This window comes from Panthera uncia, chromosome E1 (genome assembly GCF_023721935.1).
Source record: "Panthera uncia isolate 11264 chromosome E1, Puncia_PCG_1.0, whole genome shotgun sequence".
Taxonomy (NCBI): domain Eukaryota; kingdom Metazoa; phylum Chordata; class Mammalia; order Carnivora; family Felidae; genus Panthera; species Panthera uncia.
The window spans coordinates 28985852-29013313 of NC_064814.1; the positions used below are offsets into that span (position 1 = coordinate 28985852).

The 27462-nt window shown below is 45.9% G+C and overlaps 1 protein-coding gene across 2 annotated transcripts in view; it reads left to right on the forward strand.

Annotated features, from left to right (window-relative positions):
- The window catches only part of HLF (HLF transcription factor, PAR bZIP family member), a 49960-nt gene extending 23290 nt beyond the window's left edge, over positions 1-26670 (forward strand). Inside the window, exons 3-4 of one of the 2 annotated variants that reach the window (XM_049636459.1) lie at positions 20747-20967; positions 25936-26670. In XM_049636459.1, the coding sequence (XP_049492416.1) occupies positions 20747-20967; positions 25936-26154 (440 nt within the window). In that variant the 3' untranslated portion in view covers positions 26155-26670. The remainder of the gene's footprint in view (positions 1-20746; positions 20968-25935) is intronic. The other variant, XM_049636460.1, reaches the window with a different exon arrangement.
- Positions 26671-27462: the final 792 nt, after the last annotated feature.

Sequence of the window (27462 nt, forward strand, 5' to 3'; positions counted from 1 at the left end):
CTGTGGGTACTCCTATTATTAGTACAGGCAGGCACTATTACCGCCCTTTCGCAGGTGAGAAAACAGGCCCAGAGAACCAAAGAAATGCAGCAGCACACAGAATTAGTAGTCTGCATGGCTGGAATACGAGACCAGACCACGGAGTCAGACCCCGAACCGCGCGCTAAGCCACTACCCTCCACTGCTTCTCAGTAGAAGGCTCTTGGCCTGTGGAACGTGGCAGAACTCCTGGAACCTCTGAACACCTTTGTCAGTGGCACAACACAGTGACACATAGGTACCGGGAAGCTAGACGCAGAAGGAAAGAAGACAAAAGGAGCCACTGCAATCCGACCAGAGTGCCTGTCTTTGGAGGTCCTAGTTTCTCAGCCAGTTCCTGGGGAGTCTGATTTTAAACGACACAGAGAAGCTGGTTTTCAAAACACAGGCGTTACTTATAAATCAGGAAGGATTTCATTTACAAATGAATTCTGTGCTTTTGAAGGACGCTTCAAGTCCACAGTGCCTTCCAATATCGTTTTAAATGTGAAACACCATGAAATGATAAGCACGCTGATCCAGGAAGATATAGGGATGCTCCAGTGGGGTATTAGGAACACTTAATGCCTCTCAGCTAAGCCCGCAGTACAGTCTGCATAAGTCAAGACAGGGTTCATTCTTCCCGTGCCCACCCTCTGGTGGTCTGCCCCAGTGCAACAGGGAGACACGGATTTCCCCCTTCAGCCATCCTGAGAAGTCCTGGGGGGCGGGGGGTGGGAGGGGAAGCAACATGGTCACGTGACTGTGCTGGGCACCAGCTCTGCATCTGCCCTCAGCTGGGTGAATGGAAGCAGTTGTAGGTGCTTACTCCCTGTTTGCCCCCTGAGAGCTGTGCTTGGTGAGAGCTCCCCACAGACTCAGAGCATGGGGCCGAAATCTTCTCCCAGAGCGTTGGATCTGAAGCAGCAGAGAGCATGCAGCCAGCACTTGGTAAATATTGGTTCCCTTCCCCTTCCTGTGTGTGAGGCGAGTTGTAGGAGTGAAGCATCAGCAGTTCGGAATGCAAAAATAGAGCTCCATGTGAGGATGTGGCCTCTTTTCCCCGAGTGCGGACCAGATGTCAGGCTGCCTGGTAAGGACTCGGGGAATGCGATGGCTTCCTTCTTTGGGGCTTCGCTGCTTCTCCCCATATGGAGAAGCCTCCCTTTCAATGCACTTCTTGGATCCAAAAAAACAAGAATGAAAAGGAAGATGGTATAAAAGTCTTAGGAATGAACTTCCTGTATTCTCCCTCTTCAAAAGGACTTGTAATATCTTATTTGGATCTTAACGGCAAGTCTGATACCTGGTCATTATCCCTGTTATTTAATAACATAATAAAAATTAATGGAGATCCATCAAATGGACATTTGGGAGAGCACTTACTTTCTAACCAGATATTTACTGAGGGCACTGAACGAGGTGTTGGGGATTCAGAGGTAAGGAAGACACCGTCCCTTACCCTTGTGTCTTGAAGAATGAGCAAAAATGATGTCAATAGGAAGGATACATTTAAGTGACTCATTGAGTTTTTCTTGACTGATATTAAGAATTAATCTCCATGAAATATGCACAGGGGAAAAAAGCACAGGAAATCCTTCAGATCATAGTGTTATGTGATCACACTGAACTGGAATAAAAAAAAAATGGGGGGAGAAAAGGAATAAAAAGAATGTACGTGGTGGTTAATCCCCAAAGGGGCTAACTCCCTTCCACCCAGAGAAAGGACATGTTTGCTGTATGGTGAGGGACCCAGTGCTCTGCATTTCCAGGGCAGCTGAGCCACGTGTCTCAAGCGTGGTATGTTTAAAGAAGATGTTGGGAGGTTAGAGGCGGCATAATTGATGTGATTTGACAGTTGCTGTGGCAACACGCCCACTTCCAGAAAATCAGTGTTAGTGGGAGGGCAGAAAAACTCGTGGCACTCGCCCCGGGCTGCCCTATGCCCCATGCTTTCTGGGCCAAAGGTGTGGATAGATTGAGAAGGACAAATGCCCCACATGTCTGATTATCACCTGCCTCTGTGGCACTGACTCTGGAATAAGATAAGGAGATGAGTAAAGCAGAGCAAAGACAACAGGGAAACAGTGCAGAGGAAGAGGGGGTGGCCTGAGCAAGCATTGCCAATTTCTTTTAGGAAAACATCTCCCCAGTGTTGTGTTTGAATATATTGAACGACCATGGATTTCTATGAAAAAAATGCACATGACATAAATACGTATAAACCTCTGTTTATGGAAGCAGCATCAAAGAATGCTTTGGACATAAATAAAACCATCCTTAGAGTAGTAAAAAGACTTGGGTTAATGAAAAATTGGTTTTGACAAGTTTTGACTGAGAACTGGATGATTGCCTCTGGGGCGCCATCTTCTGGCGAGTCTGAGGTAGCACATGGTGTGAATACTCCAGTTTGTGTGGGTGGTGGGTTTCCTTAACAAGCTTGAGCGTCTGATCTACTTACATCCACAAGGGCTATTTCTCTTACATCACTGGTTCTCAACCTTGGCCTCATGTGAAAGTTGCCGGCGGATCTCTTTCAAACAATTTATTTTAAAATATTTAGTTCAAAAGTAATATATGATCGTTATAAAATTAAGTCGGAACTCTACAAGTGTACAGCTTGAGTTCTTACATCTCATTCCCAGATTTAAGTGTCAGCAGTTTCTTGGACACTCTTCCGTCTTCTTTGTGTTTATAAGAGTGTGCGTATGGAGTATGGAAATATATGTATGTACGTACACTATACATAGAACAGTATGCATACTACACATAGTATATATAGACTATACATAATGTTATACAACTTGCCTTTTTCCACAATAGTGTATATGGACCTACTGACTACATGGAATCCCGTTGTCAGGACTATGCTATAATTTATTTAACAAGTACCTTTAGCTTGTTTTCATCCTTGGTTGCCAATTTTTTTTGGACATTTGTGTGGCATATCTAAAGTTTAAATTCCTAGATGTGGAATTGCTTGATTAAAGTGTATAGGAGCTAGAAGAATTGTTCTGGTTCATACTCCCACCAAAAGTATGTGAGAAGACTATTTCCTCTTTCATTAAAACAAAACTAATGAAACTCAACAAAAATACAGAGCTTCTTTGTATGGAAACCGATTTGACAATTTCATATTAGAAAAAACCTCAAAATATAAAAATAATAATATTTTCAAAAAAAATAAATAAAATAACATGGTTACTTCCTAAAAACAAAAAACAGACAAAAAAAATACAGAGCTTCTGATTGGAGTGGAAGGGGCACTGAGCATCTACATTATTTAAAAGTTCCACAGGTGAATCCGATCCCTAGCTAGGGTTGGGAACTATGGCCTTATATAGAGGGGGTGCAATTAAGAGGCAGTGGTCCTCAACAATGATGCCTTGGTTGTGCCCTTTCATATCCATACAGCAAAACTTCCTGTAATGTGGTCGATTCGAGAAATAGAACCATCCATTTTCTCTAGGGTTCCTGTTGAACTGGAGGTCTTTATTTAGACAAATATAAACATTAAATGAATCTGTATTTGAAATAGCATAGGAGTCAAGCTACAAGAGCCTGAGAAGGAGGACGTAGGTGCAGTTTGATACTTTTCTCACTATTCTGTAATTACTTAGCCATAATCCATTTTTTCTTTGTATGGACCTTTAAGAAAGAATCATTTTGCTCCTTTTGGCATGGCCTCAGATTCCATCAGAAGTAAGTAGAGTTTGTGGGTATTAAAAGTCAATACTTCCTTCTCTGATTTCAGTATGAAAAACCCCCAGGCTGGTGGTGCACAGCTTGCCAGCTCTGGGAATTAAATTGTCTCCTTTCTCTTGCTTAGTTAGCCTCAATAGATTGCAAGAGAGAGAGAGAGAGAGAGAGAGAGAGAGAGAGAGAGAGAGAGAGATGGAATAGACATTTCTTCTCCAGGAGACCTGTTTTAAGAATTATCCATCTTGAGGAATTATTCCAGTTATTGGCCTTCTTTCATAGCCTGTTTCTGATGAAAAAAAAAAAATCACCATCTTCAGTTTTTCTGTCCTTTCCCTTGAGGCCATGCTCAGCATCCTCTTCTGTATGTCTGTCCACTGAGCTGCTGTCAAAGGGACATCGTGTCCCTTGCTGTGTGGCATTGGGAAGCCACATGACACATTCACCCCTCATGCCCCTACCAACCTGAAGACCATTTTTCTCCATCTAACAGCATGTATGTCTTTTCCTTTTTGAGGAAACTGACTCCTGCCCCTCCCACCTGTCATTTGCCTGGCTTATCTTCACGGTTGGTATCCTTGTCAACCAACTCAATCACCATGATTAGGCAAGAACTGCCTTCTGTGAAGAGAATTTTCTGTTAGGAAATCTGAGCGGATTGGCATGCGGGGTTCTCAAGACGTTAGAACAGTGAAGGATTTCAGAGTAACTGGGGTAGTCTTGGTCTACTTGCAGACTATGGCGGGACTTCCATTCTCGTGCACCATCCTAGTGGGCACTGGCTTGACAAACTAAAGAAGAAAGTGCTTGACAATGGCTTAGTGTCTAGTTTCTGTTTTCCGAGAGGCATCCACATCTCCTGCCTGTGAAATGTAAAGGCAGATTTTTGTCCCATGCCGATTTCTCCCTAGACTACATCAGGCAGGAGCCAGATGGGTTTAGCTTGGCTACAAACTCTTGGTGCAAGGTGGAAATTTTCAATTTCTCTGAAACAACATTTTTCTAAGAAACTGCCTGGTCTGGGGTATTATTGTAGTGTGTGTTAAGGAACTTTAGGACTATAGGCTGACTTACTGCAGGTTGATAAATATGGGTGAAAATTTACCTGTGTCTCCCTCTTCCCTCCCCCAACCAACATGGTGGTAAGAACTAGATTTAATAATCCCTCCATTTTTATTACTTGTGTGAATCAGTGGCTGTTTGGCATGTTCTTCCCTCTGTGGGACTTGAATTTATTTAAGAAAATCTGAGTGTATGCCTTTTCCCCAAGCCTTGGCTTGCATTTGAATGTAAAAATCAGCAGATTGCTGTAAACTATATATCTCACGCCATAGCTTTCCCTTTACTTCCCCCCAAATGACTGAGACCGAGCTGTCTCTTATTTATAATGTAATTCTTTCTGTGACACCTCATCACAAAGGTATATGCCAGTCTGGCAGTGATAAGACTAAAGCTGAAATGCCCAGCAGCAGCTACCAGGGCCGGCAGTATTAGGGGATTGCTCACCTCACCCGCCGTGAGACGCTGGGGGCACAACATCCATTTTTTTTTTTAGATAACAGCTGACTCCATGGAATGAAGTTGATTCTTTTTCCCCCAAGAATCCACATCCCTGACTTAGCATAACCCCCCTCCCCTTTGGCAGTTCGTATTGCCTAGCAACGCTTATTTAGTAACCTTCCAGAATTATCATTAATAAGGAGAGAAAAATGTCCCTGTTCCATGTTATATACGCAGCCTGTGGTACATACAGACATCGCTAATTGTAGGCTAGAGAGGGGATCTCTCCAGGCATTTTCATCCATCATCCTCCCTATCTCTACTGCCCATGCCCGCAAAACATACACTTGATAGACCAGGAATAATAATAATAATAATAATAATAATAAAGATTTTGTGGGAACTTCACGCAGTAGGTACAGTGGGTAGCAAAGAGAAATACCTCTGTTAGGCTCGCTATACTAAGATGCCTTTGCAAGCCCCCCTCACAAAATACCCACACAGAGAATGGGAAGTAGACACCTAACATCCCAAGACGCATGGAAGAACCCTCGGATCTCTGCTGCACGTAGGGGCCAGATGAGCATTGCTTGGAGGAAGTTGTTGGACACCAGCCTTTTTGGCACTAATTTTACTGGTGGGCGTGTGTGGGTGCAGGTGGAAATGTAGAAAGAACATTAGGGCCTTGGAACTAGCCCTAATTTGAATGTAGTCTCTTCCGAGTACTTGACCTTGAGTAAATTACTTGATTTGTCTCCTTGTATTGTGTCTCATTTGTGTAATGGAGGTAATAATATAGCTCCTTCATTAGGAGGCACAGTGACTGCCCATAAGGGAGTAACAACATAATTAGGAGAACCATCTTTTTGGTCAGTCCCATTTCACCAGCTTGTCCAAGAACTAGCTTACCTCCTCTCTCTCTGGCCTCTCCAAAGTATCTTCCTTGGAGTGTTCTTCTCCCTGTCCCTAAAATGTCAGGGTTTCCCCCAGTACCTTTTCTCTGGTTTCCTTCAGGCTCTGTGTTCTCACCTGGGGTGGGGAATTTCAAGGTTACTAAATCTGTAGGTGTTGTTAGGATTGCTCTTCTGAAGCCTAGACTCATGTACAAAGCTGAGATCATGTCCTCAAGCTTCTTCATCTGGAATGCATAGGCACCCCACACTCAATGGGCCCATGGCCAGACACTCTCCTTTCCTTTGGATGTGCTCACTCCACCGTAGTCCCTATTTCCAGTGAATTTTAACCACCTCCTTTTTCCAGCTGTCCCGGCCAGAAACCTAAAAATTTATCTTGCTCTCTCCTCTTTTCCCCATATCTAGTTGGCTCATAGTGAACCCAACTCATCAGTAGGTCTTGAACCTACCTAGTCCTCTGCCATTTTGTGGGGGGCCTTCCTTTCCAGTCTTCCCTCTGATCTCTCCTCTGTTTGGTTGCTATAGCAGTATGCCATCAATTGTTCCAGTCCCTTGAGGATAAATCTGACCATCTGAAGCCATTCTGTGGTCTCAATTTTTTGAGACCTCTCTTTGCCGTCTGAGCTCCAACTATACCAACCATTCAGTTCCTTGACTGGCCATGAATTTTCTCATATTGTCATGCCTTCACATATTCTCCCTCTGCCTTGACCACCCTGTTTCTTGATTTGCCTGGCCCATTTCAAGAGTCCACCAAGATGCCTCCTCCCTCAGAGAAGTTATTCCTGATGTCCCTACAGTCTCTGCAGGGATCTGGATTAATGATCAACCTTTGAACTCCAACCTTTGGTTCCCAGGGTAAAGCTCTCTCTTGGAGCACTTAGCACCTGTATTCATCTATTTGCTCACTTGCTTCCACAGGCACTCCGTATGCTCCCAGGGATTGTTTCATTTATAAATTCTCAGAGCCTAGTTCATACTAGGTGTTCAATGAATGTTTGTTACACAAATGAATGTTTTAATCAGCAAGCCTTTGTTAATCATCTTTTATGCAAGGCGTTGGCAAGGCTTTTCTCTCAAAAGATTTCCAATCTAATTTGAGAATAGGTAATTGCTTAGAAGTTGTAGACTGACTTAATTTGGTAAAAATTCTAGGCTGGCATGTGCTTAGTGCAACATGAAATGGATGCTAACTGCGAGGGCAGTTAGAATTTGCTACCAACACTGGGGCATTCAGCAGGAGGAGGGTTTGAATTAGACCCCGATGGGTGGCAAGACAGGTAGAGGTAGGATGTGAGCAAGAATATCCAGGAAGCAAGGCAGCTTGTCTTGAGCAGAGACTACAAGATGAGGGCAGTGTGCCTGAATAAGGAGGGCCTTCACTCTCAGAGTTTAGAAATGGGAGGCAGTGGGGAGCCATTGGCTACTGTTGATTCTGGAGATGTTCTAGAAAGAGTATCCTGGTGGCTGTATTGGCAGACAGGATAGCAGGTGTCAGAGAGACCAGTCCAGAAGGTATTGAGATTGTCGGAGTCCTTAGTAGAAGGGCCTGCACCTGGCCTAAAACAAGGACTTAAACCACAAAGGAAAATCTCCCTGGAGCTTCAGGGATCATTTATTGCCAGAGCTGGAATGAGCCTTTACCGTCATTCCAACCTTGCATCCCGTTATTTAATGGGTGGTCAAAGGGAAGCCCAGGGAGTCTCCCCAAGGTTTCCATAACTGATGGAGTCTTTGGATTCGGATGTGTGGCTCACTTCTCCTTCCCACGTGAGAGGCCTGTGGTTAATATTCAAAGCCTGATAGAACGGAGAAATGGACAGTTAGTTGGCCGGCACGAGAGGCTGATGATCCCTGGGAGTGTGGAGAATGTGTTTGGCCTAAACACCCTGAGGTGGAGGTGACAGTGAGAACCGGGGGCAATGTGCAGTGACGACCGGATCAGGCTAGGACTCTGTGAACTTTGGTAGGAGCCAGCCACACAGAGCCCTGGCCCAGGGCCAAGGCAAGGAGGCTCTGGAAAAGCATGTTTACTTTTGGGTGCTCAGCTTGGAGTCTTGCACAGGAAAGAATTTTTGTGAATCTCCTTGAGAAGCTGCAGAACTACAGACACACCTGAATCCTATTCGTGTTCATCCGGAAACTCAGGCTTTAAAACAATCCTGTTTTTCTTCCTATGTTTGTTTACTGTGGTTTGGGGGTTGGGGAGAGGAGGAAGGGTGTTGTTCAGGGACAGTGTGGGCCCTTTGTTTGCTGTGGGCTCCTGGGTTCTCCGGGAGCGTCAGCAACCTCGCCACTTATCTGGCCTCCTGTTTCACTCCCTCCTCTCAATCCAAACAAAAAAATTTAACATAGCCCAAAGGAGAATGGACAGTTTGATAACACGCCATGGCAGCATTTTGGAAACTGCCGGTTTCAAATGACTAGGCCTGCACATTTTCACCAACTCAGACAATTAAAGAGACTCCGGGGACCTAGGTGGTGCTGATTCAAGTGGTGCACATTGTCATTAAAAATGGAAAGAGCCTCTGAAAATAGACTCCAGGTTGCGAGAGCTTGTTTCGCTGCTTGATCAGAAAGTAGCCCCATCCTACAGGGACCCAGGTAAATCCCTTAGCGACTTTCTCCATTGGAAAACATGCCCATTGGCTCTGCCTGCCTCCCAGGGCCCTCAGGAGGGTGCACTGAGGCCCAAGAGACGCAACATGCCGTCGAACTAGGTCCAGATGCAACAGTCAGTGCGAGCAGGAGCCCCTGCCCGTCACCGCTCCTCTGTGGAACACGGTCGGTCTTGACTGCATCCCCACCCCCCCACCACCATGCAGCCCGTGGCGGGGGTCTGACGAGGGGCCCACGGTGAGCACACACTGGACTTCAGTGTCCACTTGGTCCTCTCCACGTGTTTCTTGTTGCTTAGTGTCTAGTGCGTGGAGCTGCAGGGAGACTTGAGATGGCCATTGTCTGCCACTCCCATGGTCACAATGGCAGCCTCAGGAGGGATAGGGCCTGCCCTCTTCCAGAAGGGATAGTTGGAGCACAAAACGATCCAAAGACTTTGAGCTAGCCAGCAGGTGGCTGGGATTTAACCTTCCAGTTCCTGGGTCTTTACCCCACCGTGCATTCCCTGCACCCACAGAGGAAACCAGGGGGCCCCATCTTCCCCTGCTGTAGCACCAGAGCTTTGGGGTGGAGTGGGGGCAGGGGCATGAGTGTGTGGGAAGAAGACAGTGCCTCCTGTTACCCATTCATGACCCTACCTACCTGCCCTGGGCCAGTGTGGCCCGATCGGAAATATGCCTCGCTTGGGCCTCAGTCTTTGACACCGAGTTCATTTCCAGCCAGGCTTTATTCCTCTGCACCCTGAGGTGCTGTGGCAGGGATGGGGAGAGGCCACGGGCCCCAAGGAGAGGAGGTGGAGGGTGCTCTGTCTCAGGAGCTATGGCGAGCAGGCCAATAGGCCCATGTGTGCTCTGACCACTAGCTGAAACTTCTGCCCCCCACTTGACTGACTTGAAACAGGCTGCATTTATTAGCTCCTCTGGCCTCACCTTCCTGTCAGTTCAAGGAGGCAGCTTTCTTGCTGACACCGTTGGCAAGAGGCATGATGATAAACACCCTTGGAATGAGAGGCCTCGTTAATCTGGTCCCGGCTCCTGCCAAGTTAGGAGCTGCCGAGTCAAGTCAGGGCCATTTCGGGTACTGCTGCACAATCTCAGGGCAGAGTGCTTGTCCTGGTCCTAGGGTCACATGGGGGGACACGGTCGCCTGGGCTGCAGCTACAGGAGAGCAGGCACTGGGGAGCATGAGGGAGGGACACGGGGACTTGCTTTCCGGCCTGCTGCCTACCCCATCCAGCCCTACACAGCAGAGGAGAGAACGAAATTGCATGTGCAGCGACAGCCGCAGGCCACAGAGCCATTTAGGGGCAAAGCCATGATGAGTCCAAGTGTGTCTGAGCTTTCTGATGAACCGTGCTGACTCGCAGGACAGGTCACAGCAGAGGGATGAAGGCCAGAGCTAAGCCTCAGAAACAGAGTTCCAGCTGACTTTCTTTGCCTAAACCCAGACCAAGCACTAATTGGCATAGTGATAATTTAAGGGTATAGATGTAAAACACGCTTCCCCCACGAGGCAACCTTCATATCCACACAACAGTATGTTACACACCCTCCCTTCCAGGAATCCTGGCCCTTCTTCTTGTGAGGCATGGTCTCTGGATATCCAGAAGCTCGTTAAGATGCCAGTGAGCGAGACATAGTGTGGACATAGTAGCCCTGACCCCGTGGCCAGCAGTGGTGTTGTCAAAGGCAGACGTGCCCTTAGCACAGGCTGGCCATTCAGGGGGACTGAGGTAGTGGAGGAGGGGAGGGAGGGGGAGAGAAGGAGGGAGAGGAAAATAGTGGTTGGCCAGCCATAACTTCCTGGGGGCTCTTGTCCATGACAGGAGGCTATTCCCACCCCTTTGGGGGGTCCATCTTGCTTGCACATGTCGGGTTAGAGAGAAGGGAACCCTCAGAGTCCTTCTCATCCTCTTCTGTCCCATTGAGAGGAAAGCAGAGTAGAAAGGGCATGGGTCCACTGTGGATCAAGCAGACTTGGAGTCTGAACTCTACCCAACCTTTGCCCCTCCCCCCAGCTTTTTAGCTGCATGACTTTATGCAAGTGGTTTCACCTCTCTGACCAAACATTTCCTCATCCATAAAATGTGGGACACAATCCGCCCCCGTGGGGCAGGCTAACGGGTCAGTTCAGTGTTGCACATTAGGCTCCAAGCCCGGGTCCTGACGCAGGACTCTCACTCCGGAAGCACAAAGTCCCTTGCTTTCCACTGGCCCAGGGTTAGGCTCTCTGGCCCCCACTTCTGGGGCATTTACACAGTTAAAAACTTGGGTTTCAGAGTCAGAAAAATCAGAAGATGAGTCCATGTTTCATCTGCTAGTTGGGCAACCTTTGGCAAATTATTTAGCATCGCCGAGCTTGTCTTAAACTGTTTCCATCCCTTTATTTCCACGTCAGAAAAATGGGGATACTAATAATTCCACATTCATGCAGCCATTGTAAGGATTAAATGAGGCCACCCATCAGAGGGGCCTGGTGGAGAGTAAGGGCCCCACCCAGTCACCAGCAGTATCGCTGACATTGCTTACCCGTGGGTGGGGCAGGCCTGGCAACCAGCCCACGGACTCCAGGAGATGCTCACTGATGGTCCCATATTTCTGTTGACAGTCTGTTACTGTGCTCAGGGCATTGCAGGAAAAGAGCTACTTATATCAAAGCCATCTTTGTAGCGTGCCTTTTGGTGCATCTGTTCAGCAGTCATGGACGGCACTTACTGGAACCTTGTCTGAATCTGACACAAGGGTGGGTGGGTGTGTGTGTGAGATTCGTTTTTGCCTTAACGTCAGTGTATCTGCTGTATAAGGCTCAGGACGCTTGAAGAGTGTTAGGGTCATGATGGATTCCCAGGAGCTGGGGTCTAGAAGGACATTTCCCATTTCAGTCCTCAGCTAAATCTTTTCTTTCTCACCCTCTTTCTTTCTTCCTTCTCTTCTTTTTTTATGCCCTTCTGTCCTTTCATGTTCCTTCTCTTCTTCCTTTCCTTCCTTCCCCGCTTCTTCCATTTTTTTCTTTCATTCATCCTTGTATTCCTGCTTTAGTTTGTTAATTCCTCGTTCTCCCCCTTCCTGTTCTCCCTCTGTCCCATTCTCTTCTCCCTCTTTGGTCTGTTCTTTCTCCTCTTCCTTCTCTTCTTCCTTTCTAGGGACTCGAATGGTCTTCTCTCAACCACATCTAACATGGGCTCCTGAAAATATTAGGTATGAAGTGTAGCAAAGTCCATTGTTTAAAAAATAAGGTTTTAGTTTCTGACCTTGAAAGTGAAAGGTGCTCACTATAGACAACCTGCAAAAATATAATAAAAAGAAAAAAATAGCCCCTGTGTCCCCAAACAGTCCTTGTTAGGATCTAGGAGTCTTTGTTTCTGGTTACTCCAGAGTGTGCTCTGTGTGCCACCCAGATGCAGGCCGCCTGTAGAAGCTGGGGACAGGGCAGCAAATAAGACAAGGTCTCCATCCTGTGGAGCTTCTGTACAGGTGGAGGGGGGTGGTCACCAAATGTCAAGGAAGTAGAAAAGACAGTTTTGGGCGAGATAGATATTGTAAAGGTGATGAGATGGGTGGTTGGAAAGGCCGAGTGCTGGGGGGGAAAGTCAGAGGACAGAGGAGATGCAGAGAGCTGGTGTCTAAATGACGCAAAAGGACAAGCAGGCAGAGAGCAGGGGAGGAACGGTTTAGGGGGAGAGAACGCTAAGTACAAAGGCCCGGGTGGGTCCTACTTGGGCTCTGTGAGTAGAAAGAAGGCCAGCATGGCTAAGCATATTGAGTGAGGGGGAGTCTTGAATGTTATCATATGTGGCAATGGAAAGCCTTGGGAGGGTTTTGGTATGGGGGAGTGCCCTGCATAGGTCTGCATTTTTAGAATACCTTCTGGTAGCTGCGTGGAGAGTGCATTGTGGAGACACGAATGGAAGGAAAAGGAGCAGCTAGGGGGATGTGGCAGTGGTTCCGGGGAGACTGGGCTGGCTTGGACAAGGGGGCACAGCCTGTTTCATGTTTTTTAACCATCTGTGATTACAGCATCTACTTTGTAATTGTATTTATATATAGATCATTTATTGAGTACTTTCCAGGTACTATGCATTGTGTTAAGCACTTTATTTATACACATATTATCTCATTCATTGTTCACACCACCCCATGAGGCTGGCATAGTAATCTTCATTTGCAGATGAAGAAACTCAGAGAGGGAAATTTTTAAAAAGCCAGAGGGGGGAAGGGGAGACACCAATAGTTCTGTTCCCTTTTTTTTTTTCTGATGTTTATTTACTTTTGAGAGAGAGAAAGCATGTGAGCGGGGGAGGGGCAGAGAGAGAGGGAGACACAGAATCCAAAGCAGGCTCTAGGTTGAGCTGTCAGCACAGAGCCCGATGCGGGGCTCGAACCCACAAACCGTGAGATCATGACCTGAGCCGAGGTCAGACGCTTAACTGACTGAGCCACCCAGGCACCCCCCAATAGTTCTGTTCCTTAAAGCAGACCTTATTAGGAAATGGGGGAGAGGGTATTTCTTTCTGGTCCTTTATTCACAAACACCCAAGTTGATACCATACTGATGGCAGAATCAGAATTGAAACCCAAGTCTGACTCACTTCACAGTTTAGCCACTACCCCATACATTGAAAAACCCCGCTGTGCTATTTACGCTATTGTATAAGCATCTCCCTGTATGCAGTAGCCCAGCTCTGCAGATCAGTCTTCTGTTCTCCTGATTGTATTTACCAGGTAGTCGCAGATACCCAGTAGCATGCACACATGAAGATTTATTGTTTACCTACTTGGAAATGCTATGGGTTGGTCAGATGGCTCTGCTGATCAGGGCTGGACTCACACCTCGAGGGAGCTGACCTAGCCTGGCCATGTGCCCTTCACTCCCTAGGAGGCTGGACTGAGCATGTTTGTGCCAAGTGCTGAAGAGAAGAGGTAGGAGCGTGCAAAGCCTCTTTAGGTCCAGCCTTGGAACTGACACTGCCACATCTGCCACACTGTGTTGGGCAGTACAAGTCCCAAGGCCAGCCCAGATTCAAGGGGTAAGGAGATAGACTCTGCCTGGAACTGCAAAGTCACATGCAATGGGACATGGGTAGAGGGAAGGATGAGACCTTTATCTATTAGCACGTAGCTGCTTTTGCAGACTGCTTGATGAACAAGAGAATAGGTTCCTGCCATCGGAACAGAGCCCAGCTAATTGGCCTCCATGTCCAGGAAGCCCATATCCTTAGGATGTACTTGTAAGAGTTTTATTTAATCTCTCTACATATTGTGAGCACTCTTTAGGGACCCTCTAGTGTTACTACAGTCTTCTAAGTTAATTGGCTCCCTGTACTCTAAGAGATTCTCAGAAGCAGGTGTGTTTTGTAATGAAATAGGCTGTGCCCCCCATGGCAGTTTTCTTCTGAAAACTGTGGGTGCAGAGAGGGTAAATGGTGCTGATTCAAATTAGGACCACCCAGGGTCCAGGAGGTGATGACAAGCAAACAGACCACAAACTGGTTATGGGGAGGAGAGAAAGATTTTGGATCAAGATGTGGGACCAAACTTTAAATCACAAGGAAGTTCACCCATCAGTGCTAATAGAGAACACTTTGGCCAAAACCAGATTACTTTCTCTTTTCTCAGCCTTCCTTTATAGAGAATAATGCTTGTCAGTGATAAACACTGGAGTACTATTTGTCCTGCCATTACTGCTGCAGATGTAAGGTTTTATTTACTTAACAAGAAGCACAAGAGAAAGATTGGAGGTGTTGCAATTAGCCTTGAGGACGAAATAGCAAATACAGCTATAACCGACTACTTTGAGGCAGCCATCAATTAAACAAACTGTTGACTTGAGAAGAGATAAGAACACAGATCACTGCTGTTCCCATTCATTGCTGAATTCTAGCCAATCGGCCAATTGAACACGAGATGCTAAATTCTTGTGAAAGTATAGAAGAATAAGAAATGGCTGATCTTCAGTTACACTAGTTGGAGGTTTAGTCATGCCTAATCTGTGACAGAAGTGGAGGCCAGTTCTGGGTTTGAAGGTGACTTCTAATCTTATTCCAGATTTGAGCCCTTTTGTTCCGTCCTTTCCTCCAGAAATCCTCCCTGGCCCTTTTGGAATTGACTTTCATCAAGATGTTTTTAGAAAGAAGAAAACAGTGTACCAGAAAACTGCAGAGTCTATGTCGTGGGGTTGATCTCGTCCCCCATAGACCTTTCAAAGAAAGCCTTGGAGAAATATCAAGCTCAGACTTAATAAATACAGGAGAAAACCACACAATCATCGCAACAGATTCTAAAAAGGCCTTTGAGGAAATTTCATGCACCATTCCTGATTTAAAAAGGAAAAAAAAGAAACTCTCAATATAATACGTTGGGACTGCCTTAGTTTGTCATGCTGCAGCTATCCGGATGCAGGAACAGGCCTTCATGCTTTAATACTTCAGAGGACGTCCTAAAAACTTTTTCCATTAAAGTCTGGGACAGGCAGGAATCTCCGGTATTTACTTGTCTTACTCCTCCTTGTCTTGCAGAGCCTAACTGATGCAGTGAGGTTTTGTAAAAAGTAGGAATTATAAACATTGAGAGGAAGCAACAACTTCCCTAGAGGCAGAAGATTATATTAGTTTTCTCTTAGAAAAGTAAGCTGGCAATGCTAGAGCAATTAGGACTAATAAGAGAATAAAGTGGCTGGATATAAAACCCAGCATTTTAAAACCAGTAGCTTCCTAGATGCCAGCAATAACCAATTAGGAGGTAAGTGAAAATTTACACTAGGAACAACTACTATAAAACATTTAAGGGGTGTACCTAGCAATAAACGTGAATAGTTAAAATGAAGAATGCTATAAGCCTTAACTGCTGGATATAAGAAAAAGACCAAAAAAAAAAAAAAAAAAAAAAAAAGGAAAGTTATGCTAGGGGTATAGTAAATATTTTAAAGACCTCACTTGTCCCCAGCTGAACTCATAGCTTTCATGTAGTTTTCATTCAAAATCTCTAAATATAACTTAATAGGTGGATTCTAGAATTCATCCTGAAGACTGTAAGAATACCAAAGAAAATTTTCTTTTATATATATATATTTATATATATATATATAAAAGAAAAAAAATATTTGTATATATATGTAAGTTAGCTAACATACAGTGTATACAGTGTGCTTTTGGTTTTGGGGGTAGATTCCCATGATTCATTGCTTACATACAACATCCAGTGCTCATCCCAACAAGGGCCCTCTCAATGCCCATCCAAAGAAAATTTTCTAAAGAGAACAATAAGGGGTGTAAAACTTGATATATCGAATATCCAGCTTTACTGATATCATTATATTAAGACATTTGGAAAACATTAAGTAAAACCCCTGCTTATACTGTATACAAAATTAAATTCCAGGTGACTCACAATTCTGAAAACATAAATCCATTATAGTTATATTAAAGAAAAATACAGAGTAATATACATCTACAAATACATGTGCATGTTGGGGTGCCTGAGTGGCTCAATCGGTTAAGCTCTTGGTTTTGGCTTAGGTCATGACCTCATGTTTCATGAATTTGAGCCCCATGATGGGCTATACACTGACAGTGCAGAGCCTGCTTGGGATTCTCTCTTTCTCCCTCTCTTCCTGCCCCTCCCCCACTCATGTGCACTCTCTTTTTCAGAATAAACTTAAAAAAATAAATACACAGAGATATATAGGTAGATAGATATGTATGCATATATAATATAACTTGGGGGTGGGTATGGAAGTAAGAAGCCATAAATGAGAAGATTTCAAGATATTACTACATTATAGGGATGCCTGGGTGGCTCAGAGCGTTAGGCATCTGATTCTCGGTTTTGGCTCAGGTCATGATCTCATGGTTTCATGAGTTTGAGCCCCGCATCAGGCTCTGTGCTAGTGGTGGAGCCTGCTTGGGATTCTCTCTCTCTATGTCTCTGTCTCTCTCAAAAATAAACAAACTAAAAAAAATACTACTACATTACCATGTAAGATCTTGTCAGTAGTGAAAAACTCCATACGCAAAGTTAGAAAACAGTAGTCATGGAGAAACTATTTTCTATAGATAAATCAGATGAAAGGATGGCATCCAGTCTATAAAGAGTCCTTATAAATGAGTAAGCAACAAAATCCATTTCATAGGGGGCAAATGACAGGAAGGAAGAGGTGGTGTTTAGCAGAAGAAATAAATAATAAATATGTGAGATGTTCAGTCTCACTAGTAGTGATGGCAATGGAAATTAGAACAACAGTGATATTTGCATCCCTCAAATTGACAGCATTTTAACAATTAGTATTTAATTGTGTGGAAATGCACTCATAAATGTTGGTACAAGTGTAAATAGATAATGACAGTTTAGCAGCACATTTATAAATATAAAATGTACATCCCTTTGGATGAGCAGTCCCACTTCTAGAAATCTTTTCTACAAAAATACACACCTAAAAATCCATCAGTTGGGAATGAGTAGGTAGACTATAAACCCTTTATTTATTTATTTTTTTAATTTTTTTTAACGTTTATTTATTTTTGAGACAGAGAGAGACACAGCATGAACGGGGGAGGGGCAGAGAGAGAGGGAGACACAGAATCGGAAACAGGCTCCAGGCTCTGAGCCATCAGCCCAGAGCCCGACGCGGAGCTTGAACTCACGGACCGCGAGATCGTGACCTGAGCTGAAGTTGGCCGCTTAACCGACTGAGCCACCCAGGCGCCCCTATAAACCCTTTAAAAAGGACAAAGTAGGGGCGCCTGGGTGGCTTAGTCGGTTCACGTCCAACTTCAGCTCAGGTTATGATCTCGGTTTGCAGGTTCAAGCCCTGTGCCAGGCTCCACACTATCAGTGCAGAACCTGCTTGGGATTCTCTCTCCCCCTCTTCCTCTCTTTCTGCCCCTCTCCTACTCATGCATTCCCTCTCTCTCTCTCTCAAAGTAAATAAACTTAAGTAAGTAAATAATTAAAAAGAACATGGGAAATTGTGTATGGTATGTTGAAAAAGTAATTTAAGATATGTGGGTAGTATCATCCTACTGAGTTAAATCATATGTGTAAAAACTAAGGTTTTCACCAAGCAGTTAAGGGCAGTCACCTCTGGGAAAAATAGCAAGATGGATTGGAGGCAGGGGAGAGGAGCACTTCTTGACACACTTGTGCATTTGTTATAGTTTTACAATGAACATCCTTGGTAATTTAAAAAAATGTATGGAATGATACATTCTTAGGTTGAAAATTCTTATGTAAAACATTTGAAAATCTGCAAAGGTAGGACAAAATAATAAAGGTCCTCCTTTCCATTACCCAACTGTTGACATTTTGGAACGAAAGGGGGAAAAATGAGTCCAGCAGAGTTGACTCAGTAGAAAGTGTAGGTAAACACAAGGGTGTCTCTGGGGAGAAAGAGGATTTGGATGTATTTCTCAGGTTCACTCGGGTCCATTGCCATGTGCTGTTTGACGCTGGGGAAGCCGTTGAGCTCATCTACTGTCCAGTAGGTTTTCTGCATTCTGCAGGGAGGCATGACCTACTTCCATTGCAGAAAGGGCTGGGGAGAAAGAATGCCCAACTAAGCTTCGGCCTATGTTGTTACTAGAATGTCCATGAATGAATTTCAGAGCCCAGCGTCCCAGTGGGCCACCGTTACATGAGGAATACACTTGGTAGAAGCCAAGCTCTGAAGTAGGTACCATGGTCAGGAGGGGTGGGGATAAAGTAGATAAAACATGAAAGACCGTGTTGTCCGGTAGAGGAGAGGTGTGTGTGTGTGTGTGTGTGTGTGTGTGTGTGTGTGTCTGTACGTGTGCGCGTGCGCGCTCGCATGCGTGCATGTAAAGCTTAACATTTATGAAGCAATAAAGGAGAACATTGCAATATAGAATAATTAACAGAATTCCAAAGTCCTCAAGAAGAACGTGAAAACTTGCAGCAATTAGGTTTGGGAAATACTAATCACGAGATGCTTCCAGAGGGTAGGAGAGGGTGTACACACCTATGAGTGTGCGTGTGTGTGTGTGTGCGCATGTGTGTGCGTGTGTGTGTTGTGGGGGAGGTGCTGGTGCAGTGGTGCTGGTAGTGATAGGGCATTGGGGTAGCTTTGTTATCTGGTTCAAAGAGAATTTCTAAAGGGAAAATAAAATCCCCATTTGACTCAGATATGGCTCATTTTCTGAGGCGATGTCAAGAGGCACAAGATCAAATCTAGCTTGACACCATCCAATACCGAACTCAGCAGTCTCTAGAAGCTGTAGCTGAGCGGCAGGCTGGCTAATGAGACATCTCTGTCCTCCGCCAATGCCTCGGGGGCCCATCTCTTCCTCTTTGGCAAGCAGGATACAAAGAGAGCTCCAGGCAGAGTGAGGACCTAAAAGGTCACCCAGAACATTCATTTTGCAGGCTCCCCACCAGGCCTTTCCAGAAAACAGATGAGCATGGCTTAATAGTTCAGCTAGAATGGGAGCCCATGGCTTCGTGCTTCAACCTGGGGTGGGTTTTAATGAAGCCTAAAGGAGATTTCACACGTTGTCCAACCATTGGCAGTGAGGAAGGAGGGGCGGGGGGGGGGGCGGTGTGCCAAATACAGCCGGGCAGTATCCTCTCCTTTATTCTCTGGGTGTGAAAGGGGCAATTGTAAAATTCAGATGAAATTAGAAATGAAGATTCAGAGCTGCCCACGTAAACATCGCAGTCTGTCATTAAGTTCACTTTCACCAGTAAGACACATTCCAAAGCACAGTAAGCCTGTTGTTCTGGGGACGTTTGTGCGTTTCAGTGGTTGCAGAACCCTCAAGTGGAAGTCAGGTCCCCTCTGTTGCATCTTTACTGATTTGTGAAATGCTTCTTGAACCTACCCTCTTCCCATTGTCTCCACTGTCAACACAGATGCACATGTGGGTCATCACAGCATCCTGGAAGCCGAGCTCCCCTCTCCAGCCATCTATCCTTTGGTCCATTCCTCACGCTGCCTGAATCTTCTTTGCAGATTTCAGCTCTGCTTGTCACTTTGGAGCTCAGAATCCTTCAGTGACATTCAGGGCCTTTTATAACATCCCCACTGCCCACCCTCCTGACCATATCTCTTGCATTTATGTCTCTCTCCACTTCATCTTGTGCTCTGAGTCAGGGCTACAGCTACCCAAGACCACCTGTGCCCCTCAAAAAGGCAGCCCTCTGGCTTGTATTTGTCCCTAGATTACCTTTCTTTGCTAATTACTGTTTGTCTCAAGATGCAGTTACACCAAGTGTCACCTCTAGGAATTGTCCCTAACCTCCTTTGTGTTATATACTGTCCCCCACACTCTGGAAGCACGTGATGTTTACTTCTGTCTCAGCACCTTCACTATATCCTAACTGACTAGTGATGGGTCTGATTCCTTGACTTGCCTGGAAAACATGAGAAAGGTAAAAATCAGAGTACCTGGCACATAGCTGGTGCTCCACGAACGTGTTTTTGGAAAGAATGAATGCATGAAAAAATTTTTAAATGTTTATTTTTGAGAGAGTGGGGTAGAGGCAGAGAGAGGGGGACAGAGGATCTGAAGCAGGAGAGAGAGGGGGACAGAGGATCCGAAGCAGGAGAGAGAGGGGGACAGAGGATCCGAAGCAGGAGAGAGAGGGGGACAGAGGATCCAAAGCAGGAGAGAGAGGGGGACAGAGGATCCGAAGCAGGCTCTGAGCTGACAGCAGAGAGCCCGGTGCGCATCTAGAACTCAGGAACTGTGAGATCATGACCTGAGCTCAAGTCGGACACTTAACTCACTGAACCACCCAGGCGCCCCATATCTTTAAAATTTAGTTTGCAGACGTGTGTGGGTCTTTGTTTTTGCCTGATCTGACATGAGTAAAGGCATACTCAACCTGCTGTGTTCTCAGTAACATAGTGAGGATGAATAAAATGAACAGTGTTAGTCATATGTAAGCAAGTTGAAGACTTTCGCCACTTATCCCGAAGTATCACCAGGGAGTTGTCTGGGGCGCTGGTAGTGTTCCTGAATTGAAGCTCCTGCCTTGTTCCAGGTCAGCTGTTGCCAGCAAACCGCAATACACCGAGTCCCATTGATCCTGACACCATCCAGGTCCCTGTGGGTTACGAGCCAGACCCGGCAGATCTTGCCCTCTCCAGCATCCCTGGCCAGGAAATGTTTGACCCTCGCAAACGCAAGTTCTCTGAGGAAGAACTGAAGCCACAGCCCATGATTAAGAAAGCGCGTAAAGTCTTCATCCCTGATGATCTGAAGGTAAATTGGAACTGGTCATCAGGCTTTGGGCAAACAGAGGGTGGGATCAAGAGGCAGATTAAAAGGGTGACCTCTAGGAAGATCACACAAGCTGGTGAACCACAGACTTGTGATTTCTGATCCCGTTTCTTGGCATGTGACTGTGGGGAAGTTGCTTTCTCCCTGGGTATCTTCTGAAATATGCCTTTCATGTCTTGATATAGCACAGAAAGAAGAAGCAGTAAAAATGTTGGCGTGATTTACAACCCATGAAGGAAACAAACCTGCTGCTATCTGCAGGGAATGCTCTGAAAGCCCCATAAAATCAACCCAAACCCAAAATCTTTCAGGGTTGGAAAGAGAAAGGACATTATCTGCAGAGGACATCTGGGCCAATAGTTCTCCAAGGCTTACCTTCCCTCGGGGAACTTGTTGATAACCAATGCTGCCTTTTCCCGATAGTCCACAGGGAACAACAGCTAGAGCTAAGACCTCTCTCCATGTTGCCACCCTCAGAGGACCTGGGTGGGATATTCTCAAGGAAGCTGGTGGGTTCCCTGATGTTGTTGATATGCAGTGTTTACTCTGTATCTTAAATAACGGTCACTTGAGTATCTCAGCAAAAGGTTCATTCCAAGTTGTTTCTTTTCAGCTGTGTTGAGGGGACACATGATTTATAAAGGAAAATAGATTTACCTTATGAGGTCTGATACAACTAGAATCAAAATTAATCTGACACATTTAATGATAATTAATGAGAATTCTTTCCAAAACTTTGCCATGTCCACTAATCCCAAAATAGAACAATTTTAATTAGCCATGGCTTAGAATTTCTTGTGTTTATGCTTCCTTCCAATCATAGGGACAATAGAGATTTGATTGTATATGTTGGAGGCGTTGACACCAGGCATAATTAGCCTTTTTCTAACTTCTGACCCCCATTTCTCAAAACTAACTGTGGTACAGATGGAAAGTCACTTGTCAGCTGGGAACATGGGAGTTTGGAATGTTGTCCTGGAACCAATTTCGACCTCTTACCTATTTTTGCCATCTAGAAAGACCACTGGAGGAAAAGGTACCCTGCAGATTGAAATCACTTCTGTTGACTACATACTTGAGATTACCTTGAGTGTAGCAGACTCATCAGATGTCAGGGCTGAAAGGGACCTCGGAGGTTCGTTAGACCAAAGTTGCTGTTTTGCAGTTGAAGAAATGGAGAAATAGAAGGGTTAAGTGAGGTGAACACTGCTAGTTAGTGGAAGTCTTCTAGTTTCCAGAAAGGTCACTGCAGCATGTTGGCCTTGACAAGGGCTACAGCAGGGTCTCTTGGGTGACAAACCAGTAGCTGTCACCCTAAGAATCAAAAGAGTAAAGTTCATAGTAAACACTCCACAAAATTAAACAAGGGGCGCCTGGCTGGCTCAGTTGGAAGAGCGTGCCACTCTTGATCTCAGGGTCATCAGTTGGAGCCCTACGTTGGGTGTAGAGATTACTTAAATAAATAAAACTTAAAAAAAAAATCTAAACAAGTCAGGGAACTGATGGTCAAGACTAAGATAGGATAAGAAGGGGCCATGGGGTCCTGGGAAATTGAGAATCTTCTTTCAACTGGATGCTTTTCCTCATCTTAGCCACCCAATCCTGTGTGTATTTTCGAGCTCACCTCTTCAGCTAAACTGGGGAGCCATGCAGCATGGATTTCCTTTTGAACAGAGGGTAGTTCAGAAGGATGATGCTAAGCAGTAGATAAAACTTCCAGCCAAACCTTCACAGGTCTCCAGATTTACAAGTTCAAAGCAAAGAGCAAGCTCAATAACCCAGGTAACCTTGGCAACAAAGAGGCCCTGTGAAAACAGTATGTGTTGGAATTATGCATAGTACTGCTGTCATGGCCATGCCTGACCTTTTCCCATGGCAGGTGGGTAGCTGGCAGGAACATTCTCCTGCCAAGTGTCTTTGGATTTCTTCAGTTGTGAGTGAAGCCTCAGGCCACAGGCCATGATCTTATGTGAAACAAGAAGCAGAGCTGTAACATATTTTTCCTTCCAGTAGAGAGGGCTGAGCTAGGGGTGGGTGACATATTTGTGGCCCCCAACATTGGACGAGCAAACCAAACGAGTGAAAGAGCCCCGCCAATAAATGGTCTTCCCCACAGCTGCCCGAACCCCTCTATTGAGCCGTTCCTTTGGGTTAGCGTGCCCCAGGAGAATTAAGCAGTACCAGCATTCCCAGCTGAGAATCGGTTTAATCACCTTGATGTCTTAATACTTTTGACTATCCATTCATTCACGTGACTGAGATATCTCAAAGGCTTGTATGTTCCAAGCCCTGGGGATACACCAAGGTGAATCAGAACTGATAGTGTTCCTACTCTCAAGGAACTTCGAGTCTGGCAAGAGAAAGGAATCGCTGGTTTTCAGGAGGGGGCTGACTGGGGGAGGCGCTGTCAAACACGAGACCTTCCTTCCGAAAGACGATGGGGCAGGACTGGGTGGGCCCTTGCTGGGTGGGGGCAACCGGCTAGCCAGATGGCACCTGCACCTGGGAATAGAGAAGAGGACAGGAATGTGGTGCCAGAGTTGTCAGCGGCACTCAATATCCTGCTTCCCCCTCCCCCAACCATGCCCTGGTAACAAAGGGAGGCAAGCTGGTTTTTCTGGTCCCCCTCCTTCCATCATTCATTCCTGCCTTCTGCATCCTCTGCTCCACTCCTCTCCTCTTGTTAGCTCCCCTCTCACCTGAGATGGTCCCCACTCGATACCTTTCCTGGCTCGCCTGCATGTGTGGACAGGTGAGGCTGGGAAATGAAAGCACCTTATAAGTGAGAAGAGCTCTAAGAGAAATGTTGGTTGTTCCCCTGAGGTCAGCTGGTGACCCCCTGGCCCATAATACCCTGTCATACGCCACCAAGTCCGTGGCCTATGGCAGTACACCCCTTCCCTTCCCTCCACTCCCCCAGCTTCTGCCATTTCCCAGGGGCTTATTCTTATGCACTCCTTCACCTCTGTGCTCCCGTTCCTCTATGTTGGGTACTGATACATCCTGAGTTAGCCCCTCTTTTGCATGATCTTGGAAACCATATGCCCAAGGAACATTGAATGTGGTGGATTCACCGAGACTACCAAGGGTGGTGGAATTGGGGCTTCTATCCAAGTAACCGAACAGCTGCCATCAGAACTGGAGCCTTCACTGTTGTTAATATGCCTTCAGGTCTTCCTACCTCCTGTGAAGTCCTGGGGCGAGCTCCTCCCTGCTCCCCCCAACCAGCTGGTCAGGCCTCTCCCCCCTTCCTTCAGCCCCTTGTCCCCTTTCCCAAGCACAAAAGACAAATCCCACCAACGGCCACAGCACATCTGCCCAAGCTGACTTATCCTGGGATTCTTAAAGGACAGCCTTCTTCTCTGAAAGAAGGATGCTGGTACCAGCTCTTATGAAGATCTGTTTTCACTTTGCTAGATACTATTATGAAACATGTAGAAAGCTAGGCGTGCTTTACAAATAACATTACCAGGTTGTGAGTGGCTGACACAAGGAGCCTGCACGGGCATTCTGTCTCACACGTTCTGTCTTTGTGCAGGGCAGATGTTTGCCAAAGGTAATGGACAGGTATGGGCATACACCGCTGACCTTGGGCCTTCCTTGCAGCCATGGTCCCAAGCCATGTGACTTCCTCCAATGCCAGCTGCCCCTTGTAATCCTGGGGGAGGGAAAGAACTGGCCTCAACTCACTTATTCTGGGTGACAGGTACCTGCAGGTATTAGCCTTGCTAGGATGGAGGGATTTGCTATTGCAAGTGGCTGGAAAGAGGGGTTTGCAAAACACACCAGGTGGCTCCATAAATGAATTGGTAAGACCTAAAAGAAGATTCACATTTCTTAGTCTTCCTAGGAAGGTTTTCCTTTCTTTGGGGGAGGGGCAAGGATGAGGGGGAGAGGACACCTTGCTTTCACACTGACCACATTTAAATAGTACCCAGGTGAATTAAGGCCTAGAGAACAGTTAAACAGGAAATTAGAGTAAATCATTTAAATGGTAGCCACCAAATATGAGCATACTGATCGGTGGCAGGTGGAGGTTTTTTTTTTTTTTTCTTCTTCCTGTTTTTGATGACCAAGGTATACATCAGAAAGAAAAGGTGAAAGATCCTACTTCTCTCCTTGGCATCCCTCCTCCGATTCCCCTTCTAGAGGCACCACTTTTCATAGCTTGGTATAAATCCTTCCGGGCCTCTTTCTATGAATATACAATATTGTGATTTTTTAACCAAAGTGGGATGAGGCCATACATATTTATCAGCAAATTGCCATTTCCACCCACATAGTGGTAGATCATAAACATCTTTTTTGGTTCAGCTGGGTCATTATTTGTAACAGCTGCAGAGTATCCTTTTGTAGGACTCCACCGTCATGTAGTTATTAAATCTCCTACTGATTAGTTTTCCCCCATCTCTTTCTATTAGAGACAATGCCGCAGTGAGAATTCTGTGCCTGGGGTGTCTGTGTGCACATGCATGCAGATGGGTGGAGGCAGATCCTAGAAGACGAGTTGCTTCATCATTGGTAGTGCATTTAAATAGTTGATAGATACTGCCAAGTCGCCTTGCAACCATATCGTATGGACTTCTACCAACAAGCCTATGAGCGCCCATGGAAGAAAAGGGTTCTTAAAACATTCGGCAAAGAAAGCAGAGCGATCTGAATGTAGTTTAGGGTGTGAGGTGAGCCACTTGCTTTCGTGTGGCCCCTGGCGTGGCCTCTGCAGGGCAGAGAGTAAGGAGGGACACTCTGTGACAGGTGCGTCCACGCTGCGGGAGGGAAGCCATGGCGCCCGAGCAGTGGTCTCAGACTCAAACGGACTGTCAGGGAAGGAGATGTGAGGTGAGACGCGTGGGTTCCTGGTTCCTGGTTCCTGGGTCCTGGGCGCCACCCCGGGCCCCTCCGCGCGGCTGAAATCTAATATCTTGTTTCTTTCCCCCTGTGACTAATGAGCAGGATGACAAGTACTGGGCCCGGCGCAGGAAGAACAACATGGCAGCCAAGCGTTCCCGCGACGCCAGGCGGCTGAAGGAGAACCAGATCGCAATCCGGGCGTCCTTCCTGGAGAAGGAGAACTCGGCCCTGCGCCAGGAAGTGGCTGACTTGCGGAAGGAGCTGGGCAAATGCAAGAACATACTTGCCAAGTACGAGGCCAGGCACGGGCCCCTGTAGGATGGCAGTCTTGCGGGCTGGCTTTCCACTAGATGGACAGTGTGTTTCCCGCCTGATAGCACCACACCCGAACCAACCTTTCTGACATCAGCACTTTACCAGAGGCGTAAACACAGCTGACTCACATTCTGGTGTGCGTGTGCGCGCGCGCGCTTCTGCTCCTGTGTGGTCCGCGGTGCGCGCGCGTGCCTTTGCACTTGCCATGTTAAGGTAGCCCTCTCCTCATCTTTCAGTTCCGAAAAAGAAAGGTGCCGTGTTTTTACTGGACTGCGGAGACGCCTCCTGGGGTCTCCTGCCCCTCCCTCCAACCCCCCTCCTGCCCCTTCCCGCGTCGCTCTCTGGTGGCTCCTGCCTGCTCTTCCGGGACCCTCTGCTGGGCTCCACCAAGCAGGGCCCTGGTGAAATAGTAGATCTCAGTTGTCAAGACTACGAGCTCTTGTTTCTCTTTAATCTGTAAGTTACCATGCTAATAAGGTGCGCAAAAATCACTTAGCACTACACTGCAGCGCTCTCTCTCTCTCTCTCTCTCTCTCTCTCTCTCTCTCTCTCTCTTCAGTTATAGGTTGCTTTCCTCATATTTTCAGTTTTGGTGATTGTCTTCAAATTTCAAGTGCTGTTTAGATTTATTAGATCCCATATTTACTTACTGCTATCTACTAAGTTTCCTTTTAATTCTACCAACCCCAGGTAAGTAAGAGTACTATTCTAGAACACAGAGTGTGTTTTTGCACCGTCTGTACCTAAAGCAATAATCCTATTGTACGCTAGAGCATGCTGCCTGAGTATTACTAGTGGACATAGGATATGTTCCCTACCTAAGAATTTCACTGTCTTTTAAAAAACAAAAATTACAGTAATGCATTTGAGCATGCCCAGAATATCCCCAGGACAGGGAAGCAGAGGGAAATGCCGGGTCTAAGAACGAGGGATTAATTTATCAGCATAGGAGCCAAAAAAAAAAAAAAAAAAATTGCATCTTGGAACAGCTTTTGACATTGATATGTTTGCTTTTGTTTTCTCTGCTCCCCACCCCCACTTTTCTAGTTCCCTTTTTCCATATCCCTCTTGATATTCAAAACAATTACTTAAGATTCAGTTTTCCCCGTTTTTGGGTAATATATATATTTTTGTGAATTATACCTTGCTGTTTTTAAAAATCAGTTAATTAAGTTAATAAGTTGATGTTTTGTAAGACCCTTTTTCCTAGTGGTGTCATTTTCGAATGCTTCATAAATTAATGATTCTGGAGCTTACGTTTCTTATTTCGTTTGCTTTTTTGAAAGTATGTGCTCTTATAAAGAGGACTTT